At 26.0% G+C, this 11,853-nt stretch overlaps 1 protein-coding gene across 1 annotated transcript; it reads left to right on the forward strand.

Annotated features, from left to right (window-relative positions):
• Nucleotides 1-2,386: 2,386 nt before the first annotated feature.
• Nucleotides 2,387-11,853, forward strand: LOC145829831 (uncharacterized). Its single transcript, XM_082937699.1, has 9 exons — nt 2,387-2,498; nt 3,557-3,721; nt 4,027-4,123; nt 4,804-4,883; nt 5,826-5,885; nt 8,510-8,599; nt 9,931-10,062; nt 10,992-11,049; nt 11,509-11,853. Exons 1-9 carry the CDS (start codon nt 2,415-2,417, stop codon nt 11,595-11,597), a joined length of 855 nt encoding a protein of 284 aa, XP_082793825.1. The 5' UTR covers nt 2,387-2,414; the 3' UTR covers nt 11,598-11,853.

Here is an 11,853-nt window from a genome sequence, read left to right on the forward strand (position 1 = left end):
ACGTAAAACACACTTTTGCTTTTATGCATGTCATAAAAGCAATAAACACTCAGTTTTCACACACGTTAGTTAAATTATAGCCGTTGAAACAGAGTTAGAAGGTCGGGTGTATTCGATGAATAATGAATGCAAACTGAAGTGTCAATTATTCATGTGCAAAACGGCTTTTTGCCGTTATTTGTTTTGAAGCTTTCATACTTCTTCGTAGATTTTAGTTCGTACTGCCGGTTTTGCTGCTTATTACACTACTGTACATGAAAATCACAGCTTAAAAAGTACACGACTCTTTGGTTAAAAAGTTGTATTCAATAAGTAAGAACGTAAAGTATTTAAGAGTAAGATTATTAAAACTAATTTCAATAACAAAACTTTGTAATAAAAATATAGTTCAAATTAAGAGTATAGTTTATTTGATTACAGTTTAAAAATTGAATTTGAATAGCTTTACTTTGAGAAGCTGAACTACTTTAAAAAACTAAAATCTTATCATAAAAAGATTAAACACTTTTTGATTTAATTGCCAGTTTTGTTTTCTGAATTTTATAATGAAAAACTATTAAAAAATTATTTTTTTTACTTGTTTTCCGGTATTGCTTACGAATAAAAAAAGTAAAGATATTGTTATGTACTAACAAAAGTTTAGATTTTGATTGTTATAAGAAAATAACAACGTTTACGTTTATAAACAATTTAATTTAATGCTTTTTTTATGATTGCATGTTTTTTAAATTTAAATTTGATACTATATCAGTATTTTATAAAAAATAGTAGCTTATCAATTTTTTAGCAAAAACTAATACGATTTTAAAATTTCTATTATTTAATTTCTTTTTAACCTAACAATATTTATGATACAAGTTAAACTTGAAAGATAAATAAAATTTTACAAAACTATTAATTAAAATTATACTGTTTTTAAGCATACTTAAACCTGTTATATATTCTTTACTATAACTAATTTCTATTGTAAACTCACAATAAAGAAATTTATTGTTGTATATCTATGATAAAAGGTTTCATATATTTTACTTTTTAAGTTACATAATATTTTATAGTTTATTTATTTTTAAACTAGCTGTTTTTATCTATAGGTTTTTATGTTTAGTAGTTTTGAGCTTACATCAAATAAAAATTGCAAAATCAATTATTTAAATTAGAAAAATATTGCTACCACACAGTTAAATGTTAATTATAATAAACATTTAAACTTATAAAAATAACATTTTTCAAATAAAGTACAAATTTAAACTTGACAATAAAATTCTAATACAAATTAGTTTATGTAAAAGACATAAAATAGTTTGTGCAAGTGTAGAAAAACTTTATTAGTACAAAAAGCGATGATGTAAGGAATAAGTAAAAAAAGAGAGAAACATCATTACCTGCAAAAAACAATAAAATAAAGCAATCTTTAAATAAATTATTTATTGTTTTTCTAGCCGTAGTTTTTCTTCAAGTCAAACCCCAAAGGCGCGGCCAGAGCTTTTAGAACAGCAGCAGCAATTTAATGTAGTGTGGATATTTTTACTTAAAACATAATTTCTAGATACTTAGTTTTTAAATTGCTTTAAATTGTTCAAAGTATTTATACTATATTCAGCTTTAGAAAAGAAAACCAGAAAAAAGTACTACTTAAAAAAGCGTTTAACTATTTTTTCTTTCAAAACTTTTCAAGCTAAACTTTTTTACTAAACTTTTTTTTACACTAAACCTATATATAGAATTTTTCATTGTATAATAGAATTTTTGATACAAGCTATGGTTTTATAGGACAGTTATTTTTTACGGAACACTATTAAACTATGAAATAGGGAGTAACTTAATACTTCAATGTAAATCATGTACAAATATTATTTAGCTCCAGATTTCTTTTTAAGCTGTTAAATTGTCTGTAATAGTTCGAAAATCTAAAAAGTATAAAAAATTTTGAGCTTCAGTATTAGTAGAAAATTGATAAAATTTAAATATTTTTCAAACAATCATAAAACTAAAATCAATTAGTTAATAAGCAGATAATGTCGTATGTTTTGGACTCTTAAAATGTTTTTTTTAGTAAAAATTTTGTGAAATTACAATCAGTTACAATGTATTTATTATGGTAAATGTTTAAAACCAAAAGTTAAGAATGTTATTTTGTAAAAATTAAAACTTGAAAGTAAATACATCAATATGATTCAATTTGATCGTAAAGAATATTTTAAAACCAAAAAAGTATACATATCCAGTTTTAGTTTTTTATATTCTTAATCTAAAGTTTAAACAGCGTTTAAGGAAACTTCCAAAGTCAACTTACTTGTGAACTGAAATCAGCAATTAATTTTAAGCAAACTGATAGAAAACAGTACTACAAATAACAAAACAATTTAAGTTTGGTAAATTAATTTGTAGATATAACTTAAGTTCTTTCAATACAAATGGAAAATTTAGAAGAAAACAAAACTGACTCGGCCAGAGAGGCGAGAATTGCCAGGTTGCGATCTGCTACTAAAATACTGGGAGTGAGTGTTATAATTTGTATATATTTGGTTATAAAGTCGGGTAATAAATTATTATAAAATTAAAAACATTATTTGGTAAAAAAATTTGTATGTATTTGGTTAAATAAACTTTGGTTTAATTAGTAAACAATTAAACACTTGTTAAATAAAAGGGTTGCTAAATTTTGAATACTTTTTGTTGTTAGTTTTTTTTATAATAACTTGCTAAATTGAAGTCTGCTGTTAAACTGCCAGAGTTAATTTTTTTGAATATTTCTTTAAAGAAATAATTTTAAGATCAATATCCGCTGTTAAGTTTTTTTGGGTAAATTAAATTGTTTGTTCAATCGTACAACAAACTTGATAAACAACCAAAAAGTACATTTTAAAATTGTGGTTTTCTTTTATTAAATTAAAAAGAAAAGCATTGAAGTTTGTTTTGTTAAACGAAGTCTTTTTGTGGAAATTTACACAAAGTTATAAAAAATATAAAACTTTTCTATTCCTACCTCCTTTTGATTTACATATCACACATTCGTTTATCAAATAATCTTAAAAATTATTTTGTTACCTACTGTCAAAAAGCTAAATCAGTCAACATCGAAGTATTTGTACTAAAATCTAAGTTTGTTTAACACAATTTTAAGTACAGGAAAAGATTTGTAGCATTTTTTTCCTCTAATAAAATGTCAATTTCAATCTCAACCAACACTTTTAAAAAAATTTTTCAAAATGTTACTATAACGGTGCTGAAAGTCATTAATTTTGTTGCGGGTACTCAACTTGAGCAATATTATTTCGAAAACTTAAGTCATCATTTAACTAAAGTTTGTTTTAACGATAACATCGGTGTTTTTCGGTCTTCTGTTTGAGGACATTTTAAAAAACTTCTCTACATGTTTCTCCTTTTATAACATTTTAAAATTAAATTTTTATATTTAATTCATATCTTTAGAAAAATAAAAGATAAAAAAAAAACAAATTTGTTTTATCTCTTATAAATACTTCAATTAAATTAAAACATGAGTTTGAATTGTCATTTTAGTTCAGTAGAATAATTCAAAAAAAAATAATTCAAGATAACAACGACGGCGCTGGCAGTGCTTATTCTGATCGCGGGAATCCCCGAAGTTGCGATCAAGCGGTGCGTGAAATTCGGAAGCACCGTCGACCGGATGAACTGGGGTGTCAGCAGGGTCGCGTACGGAAAAGACCGGGAGGACAGAAGAAAAAATGTCAACCGGGTAAATAATAAAACTATAGTTATTTTATATAATTTACAGCATTTTTTTCCAACTGTAACTATTACGTTTTTTACCCCAACTTGCAATTCAACCCTGCACGAAAACAAGTAAAAATTATCAACCAGGTTAAAAACAATATGATTTTCGGTTAGTTTTTAATTTTTCACGTTGTTTTTTTTTTTTCGTCTCTTTATCTTGTGTCTTTCAGTTTAATTGAAATGGTTTATATTAAAATTTCAAGCTTTAGCGCCTGGGTCGGGCGCAGGACATTAAACTTGCAAATAAAAAAATATATGGTTGACCAGGTCATCAACAGAGTGAACGAGGCCATCGAGAAAATAGGCCGGGACTTCAACAAAATCCCCCCGTTGGGAAACTTGGAAAGCAACGCGCCTTTGAAAGGTAAAATTTGCTTGTTTCTAAGACAACGACCCCGGTTGTTACTTTAAGAATTTAAAAATAAATTTTTTTAACACAGCTTTGTTTTCAAAATGCAACTGTGCGGCCGTTATGGAAAACTCAAAAGAATTTTTTAAACTACACTAACTTTAAAATTCCTATTTAAGTCAAGTTGTAAAAATTAATTTTAATAAAAAGGCTATTACAAGTTCAGATAGTTCCTCAGTTTCACACCGGAACAGATAATCAAGCTGCGATTCTAATTCAAGCATTCTATTTGAGTGAGAACGCAGTTTTTTAATCTGCTCAGCTGTGAAACCCAGCAACTCTGTGTGTTTGTAATAAGTGTTAAGAATTTTAGTTGAGTTTTAAACATTGAACAATTATGTTTTTTTAGGTTGAAAATAAAACTAGAACGTTGCATGTGTTTTCTAGAAAATCCTAAAACTAATAGTTTTATTTTCAATGCATCTTTAATTCCTCAGTTTTTTTTGTTTTGTGTAAAATAATGGGTTTAAAACAAAACACTGACAGTTTCATTTTGTGCGGCACAGTAGCATAATAGTTTTTAGCAAACTTTGTTGAATATTTTTTGACACAAGAGCCACCAACGCGAGCTAATTGCTTTGTTAAACTTTGTTTTAACGTGTTGTTTAAAGTGCATAACAAAACATTTACGAAAGGAAACGTGCCCGGAAACTTGTTGAGTGGCAAGATATGTTCCTCCTACTCGTATGGACAGGCCTTGTGGGGAGCAGTACTTGTAAGCTTGTTTTTACTATTTTTTTTTTGTTTCAGTTGTTAGTTGTTAAATTATACAAGTCAAATACTTTCTTGCTAAAATTACAAAATATTTGATAACACGTAACGAAACTTTCGTTACGTGTTAGTTTTGTTTTTACTTTTTTTGTTCTATAAGTTTTGTTTTCACAAGATGAAAACAAAACACATTACAAAACTTTACGGTTTTTTTATTTTAAAAAATGTTTTATAAAGCTCAATGATTATTTTTTTTGTGGAATTTAAAATAAACAAAAAAGTAGTTTAGAAAATTTAAATTCAAATTAAATTTAGAATCAGACTCAACTAAGTATTGAAATTAAATTAAGATGACGCTGTTTTTCAATATCTTTTTTGCAAGTAAAAAGGTAGTTTTAAAACTCTTTACTACGTTTTAAAATTTTTTAATCAACTTGAAGTTTTTGATCAAGTTTGTACTGATTCAATTTTCACTGCGTAATTAAATTCTTATTTAAAACTTTCAAACAAGTGAGTTTGTTTAATCACTATCAAAGATTTTCAACTTTTACTATTCAACTATCTTTATTATATTACTATGAGAAAATAAACATAACGCTGTTGTAGAAAAAATAGTTTACAAGAAATGTTAATAATAGTTGCATAGTAGTTAAGTTAAGACTTAATAAAAACTAAGTTTTTATAACAAGAAATGTGATTTAAATGAATTTAGTTAATAATGGTACCAAAATATTATTTTAAAAATCACAGCTTCACAGCTTTTAAAACAAAACCAATTTAAAGCAGGAATATATACAACCTTTTTTTAAACACTTCAAAAAAAATTCAAACAAAAAAATATTACTTCTTCACATCAAAGAAGAGACTAACGCAGGAATATAATTAATTTAATTTATATTTAACATTTTTAGTGTTAATTTACAAATTTTATTACATACAACTACAGCCATTGGTATCGGGAATATTTGGAATCATAGTCGGGACGACTTCAGCATCCCAATTAAACGTAAGTTTTCTTTTTATTACTTTTATAGTGTGTTATAATTCAAACCCAATTAAACGTGAGTTTTTTGTTTTTTTGTTCATTACTTGTGTGTATGATACAAACTAACTAAATGTAAGTTTTTGTTTTATTGTTTATTACTTGTGTGTATGATACAAACTAACTAAATGTAAGTTTTTTTTATTGTTTATTAATTGTATATTGTATTACAAACTTAACTAAATGTAAGTTTTTTGTTTTTTTGTTCATTACTTGTGTGTTATATTACAAACTTAACTAAACGTGAGTTTTTTGTTTTTTTGTTCATTACTTGTGTGTATGATACAAACTAACTAAATGTAAGTTTTTGTTTTATTGTTTATTACTTGTGTGTATGATACAAACTAACTAAATGTAAGTTTTTTTTATTGTTTATTAATTGTATATTGTATTACAAACTTAACTAAATGTAAGTTTTTTGTTTTTTTGTTCATTACTTGTGTGTTATATTACAAACTTAACTAAACGTGAGTTTTTTGTTTTTTTGTTCATTACTTGTGTGTATGATACAAACTAACTAAATGTAAGTTTTTTTTATTGTTTATTAATTGTATATTGTATTACAAACTTAACTAAACGTAAGTTTTTTTTTTATTGTTTATTACTAGTGTGTTATATTACAAACTTAACTAAATGTAAGTTTTTTGATTTTTTGTTCATTACTTGTGTGTTATATTACAAACTTAACTAAACGTAAGTTTTTTGATTTTTTGTTCATTACTTGTGTGTTATATTACAAACTTAACTAAATGTAAGTTTTTTTTTTATTGTTTATTAAATGTATATTGTACTACAAACTTAACTAAATGAAAGTTTTTTTTTTATTTATTACTTGTATATTGTATTACAAACTTAACTAAACGTAAGTTTTTCTTTTATTGTTTATTACTAGTGTGTTATAATTCAAACCAAATTAAACGTAAGTTTTTTTATTGTTTATTACTTGTATGTTATATTACAAACTTAACTAAAAGTAAGTTTTTTTTTTATTGTTTATTACTAGTGTGTTATAATACAAACTAAATTAAACGTAAGTTTTTTGTTTTTTGTTTATTACTTGTGTGTTATAATACAAACTAAATTAAACGTAAGTTTTTTGTTTTTTGTTTATTACTTGTGTGTTATAATACAAACTAAATTAAACGTAAGTTTTTTGTTTTTTGTTTATTACTAGTGTGTTATAATTCAAACCAAATTAAACGTAAGTTTTTTATTTTTTTGTTCATTACTTGTGTGTTATATTACAAACTTAACTGAATGTAAGTTTTTTTTATTGTTTATTACTAGTGTGTTATATTACAAACTTAACTAAATGTAAGTTTTTTCATTATGACATTGTTTATCACAAATGCGTGTTATTAGTAGCTGTATCAGATGTGTTAAAAACAAATTTTAAGCTGTTTATGAAAATAGACCGCTTATTGATGATGGCGTTTTAAAACATCATCAATGATAAAAAGTAATTAGGGTTTTTGAATGATTTTGCAATTTGCACGTTCATTCTGTTTTACATCAAATTTGCTTGACTAGAAAATTAATTAAAGTAGTTGTTTTTGTTTACATACATCTGTACTGTACATATTTTACTTCTTTTTTTAACTGAAAAATACAGCACAATAAAGGCATTAAACAGTAGTCTAAAATTACAACTAGCATAATTAAAGATTTTAAAAGTTTCTCCTTCAATGGAGAGCTACACAAGTGTTTGGTTATTGTTTGAGAAAAATTGTTAAATATAAAAGTTAATATTCAAATGTATGGTGTCATTAAATCACTTTCATAAAATAAACAAAATGTTAAAATAAAGTGGTAAACTTTAGAAATCTGGTTCATAAAAAACTAAATGCGTTTCAAAATCTGATTTTTGAAACTATATTGCAATATGATTAAAAATCACTACTGAGTCTTAAATATTTAAAATTTAATTATTGGAAACTATTAGGTTTTCATTTTCTAATCAAACAGTAAAAGTAAATAAAATATTTTAATTTAAAAAAATTATGATACTTTCTTATATTTTTCTACTTTAAAAAACTATTTTTGTTTATAGTTATAGTAAAAGCAAAAAGGTGCTTATCACAGAAACAAACTAAAAACGTTGTTGTGTTTTTTTGTTTACTTTCTATAAGTATGTCTTCAAACTAATGAAAACAATGAAGTTTAATTAGTTTTTTATAGAAAGTTTCTATTTTAATTCATGAAAAAGCTGTTTAAAACAGATTATTTTTAGCTGGAATATTTTGTGAACAAATTAATTTAAACTGATCTAAACCATTAATTGTTTTTAATTTATCGAAGTCCTGAATAAACAAATCATTTTTACTTTTTAACTGACATAATATATCAATATAATTCATTTTAAACAACAATCAGCGGTCGATTTTTTTTTTACCAACTACAGTAAACATACAGTGTATAAGGTATTTTAAACTTATTTACATCACACTTTTATTTTATTCTTTTACATTTTTTTTTGCTGAACTAGTGACATTGTTTCCAATATGTTTATAACTAATAGAGTCTATCAGTTCGACTGAATTTTCTACAGCAACATTATGTTAGATGATTACTTTTTCTTTTAATTTCAGGTCGGATTGTATATGGTCTTCAGCATACTCGGACTTATTTCATCCCTGGTGTTAGTGATCCTTCAAGCTATTCTCGCAGTTGGTACAAAGGTAGTTGGTTTTGTTTTATTAAGATTTTAAATACTTTGCTTTTTGATATGTGTTGCTAGTTAACACGTTTTTATCAAAACTTTAAACTGGTCAAAAGAAAAAGAAAAATGGGTGTTAGAAAAGCACGGGTCGTAACTTTAGCACGGAGTAACAATTGAGCACGGAGTGACATTCTAGCACGGAGTGCCACTTTAGCACGGAGTAACTTTAGTACAGAGTGACATTTTAGCACGGAGTAACACTTTAGCACAGAGTGACATTTTAGCACGGAGTGCCACTTTAGTACGGCGTCAATTTAGCGCAGAGTGACACTTTAGCACGGAGTGACACTTTAGCACGGAGTGTCACTTTAGCACGTAGTGACACTTTAACTCGTAATAGTATTAGAACTTTTAAAATGTACGATTAAATTATGTTTAATTACTTATTAGTCATTAAGTTGGCAAACTAATAAGTACGAAATTAGTTCTAACACTTTTGTAAGTAACGTCTTAGTAAATGTTAAATAAAGTTTTTATTGATACCACTTTTATTTCTGTTAAATAAGCTGTTTCTTAAAGTTAATCGGTTGGAATAATTGATAAATAATTATTTTCCCTTAAAGTAAAGTCTATATACTAATTTATAACACGTAAAAAAGTATTAAAAAGACATTGGAGAAGCTTACATTTAGAAACAAGAGGAACTTAACATCTTTGTCTATTATGATGTTTAAAGCTATGTTCTTTGTTTTTTAATATTTTATTTTATTAAAAGTTCAGGTTAAAAACTAAACATAAGGTATTTTTTTAAATAACTAGAATTAGAATTAAAACACGAATTTTTAGTTGAAGGTTAAAATTTAAAGACACTTTAAGCTTTTTAAATTTTAGTTTACAAGTTTCAAAGTTCATTTTTAGTTTTTAGAAAACAATAATACAACTATTATATAAGTATAGAAAAAGAATATTGTAGATTCCTTGCTAAGTGTATCACTCCGTACTACAGTGACACACCTTGCTAAAATGTCACTTTGTGCTAAAGTATCACTCCGTGCTAAAGTGTTGGTCCGTGCTAAAGTTTCACTCCGTGCTAAAGTGTCACTAGGTGCTAAAGTGTCACACCGTGTTAAAGTGTCACTCCTTGCTAAAGTGTCACTCCTTGCTAAAGTGTCACTCCGTGCTAAAGTGTCACTCCTTGCTAAAGTGTCACTCCGTGCTAAAGTGACGCCGTGCTCTTCCAACCCGTTCCCAAATAAACATATATATGCTAGTGAATACATGTTAGTTTGTAATCTAAATAAGTTCATTGTAACTATCAAGCTATCTTGTTCATGCAACAAAAATTTCAAGGGTCTCAACGCCAACAACCAAGCTTTGTTCGCGGTTCAAGTGGCGATTTCCATCGCCGCCTTCGTCAACTTCGTGCTTCTCGTCACCTCGTCTTGCTTCAGCTGCCGCCTGTGCAACTGCTGCTGCGGTGACGTTAGTTTGTTAAAAATTAAAAAAAAAATTGAATGTGTAATCAGCGTAAAAGTAATAACAGTAGAGCAAAAGGTGATAAGCAATACGTAATTACTTCTAATTATTTCTAAAATAAATAAAACATACGTAACAACTTACAAAATAATTTATGAAAACAAAGAAACAGAATAATGAAAGTCTTTATATTTACACAACCTAAGTTTTTTTATTAAATACAGATAGCCTCAAGTTGAACTAAATCGAAAATGTTAAAACAGTTAAAAGTGTTCAAAGGCTATTTGTATTTTAATAAGAAAACTTAAATTGTGTCGGTTTAATAAATGTTAACGTTAAAAAAGCTTTTTATACGAAATCACTAAAATAAAAGTTAATGTTTAATGTTTTTTGATGAAGATTAAATTTAAAACACACTAAACATTAAAACCTAAAGTTTACTTTTTTATCTTACTTTACTGTAAACGAAATTAAAAGCTTCATAAAGTTTTTTTTTACAATATACTTTTTTTTTAGTTGATTTTTTAAGCTTATATAAGAAAGTTTTTAGTTTAAGTTAATAAATATTTTTTTAAAATGTGGTAATAGTATGTAGTTTTTTGACACTTTTTAAGTTCTATTTTAGTTTTAAAGCTTATAACACTTTAAACAACTATTAACAACTAAAAAACAGTACTTCTGCTTAAAAATCTATAGTCGACAGACTCTATCTTATAGAAAAACTTATAAACAGTTAGTGTTTAAAAAGTTATAAACCTCTTACAATTCCAAAACGAAATGTTTTGAAGAAGTACATAGAAAATGCCTAAACTTATGGTTTTCAAGATTGAAACTGGTCTTGCAGTACTTAAACCATTTTTAAGTGGATAATCACTTCAATCACCGTGCTTAATCATTTCGAAAGCTTTTAAACAAAATAAATATTTTATTTGCAGTCTAGCGGTCCGGCTTCCGCGAAAGTTGTATACGTCACACAAACCACTTCCCAGCAGGGTTAGAACGTTTCAGTAATAAATAAATTCATGAGCAAATTAAAAATTTATTTGTACTTAAATGTTATTAAATTAATTTTGCTGTTTGAAAAGCACTATGACAATTGTTGAGTATATAAAATTACTCAATATCACACAAACTTCTTCTCAGCAGGTTTAGCATGTTTTCGTCGAAACAAAGTTATTTAAAGTTACTCAACATACATAGTTAAAATATAAATTATAAATGATTTTTGATACTTGGTTGTTACTTGAACGAGCAAAGATTTAAAGCTGGTAAAACTGAAACTTCATCAAACTTTTTATTGCTTTATTAGTACTTTAATAAAATCCTTTTAGTATTTTTGATAAATCTTTTTGTTTTCTTTTTCCGGTTGTTAGTCAGCGAGTTTCAGAAGATGTTTCATATTTACATTTGCGTGTTTTCAGTTTATTGTATTTTAATTCTTTTTTTTCACAGAATCGGCCCCATTTGTGCAACAGCAACAAACAACCAGACCAGAAAATGATCAGAATTACGAAGCTGTCGACATAAAAACTCCAACTTAATATTTTTATTCATTTTTCCAAACTTGTTGTTTTTACTTACAAAACCTGGTACAATTTTGTATTAAGAATAACATCCTAAATAGTTAAATAAAAGCTATATAGTTACTTTGCTTACAAAAGTAAAAAACTTTACTACGTACTTTAGTTACTGTACTATTTGTTTGTATTTTTTAATAAACACAACTTATAAACCTAAATCGTCAATTTAAAACAAACATATTTGAATTTTTTTTATGATTTCGTAAAGAAAAATTAA

This window comes from Thalia democratica, chromosome 2 (assembly GCF_965202585.1).
Source record: "Thalia democratica chromosome 2, ktThaDemo2.hap1.1, whole genome shotgun sequence".
Classification (NCBI taxonomy): domain Eukaryota; kingdom Metazoa; phylum Chordata; class Thaliacea; order Salpida; family Salpidae; genus Thalia; species Thalia democratica.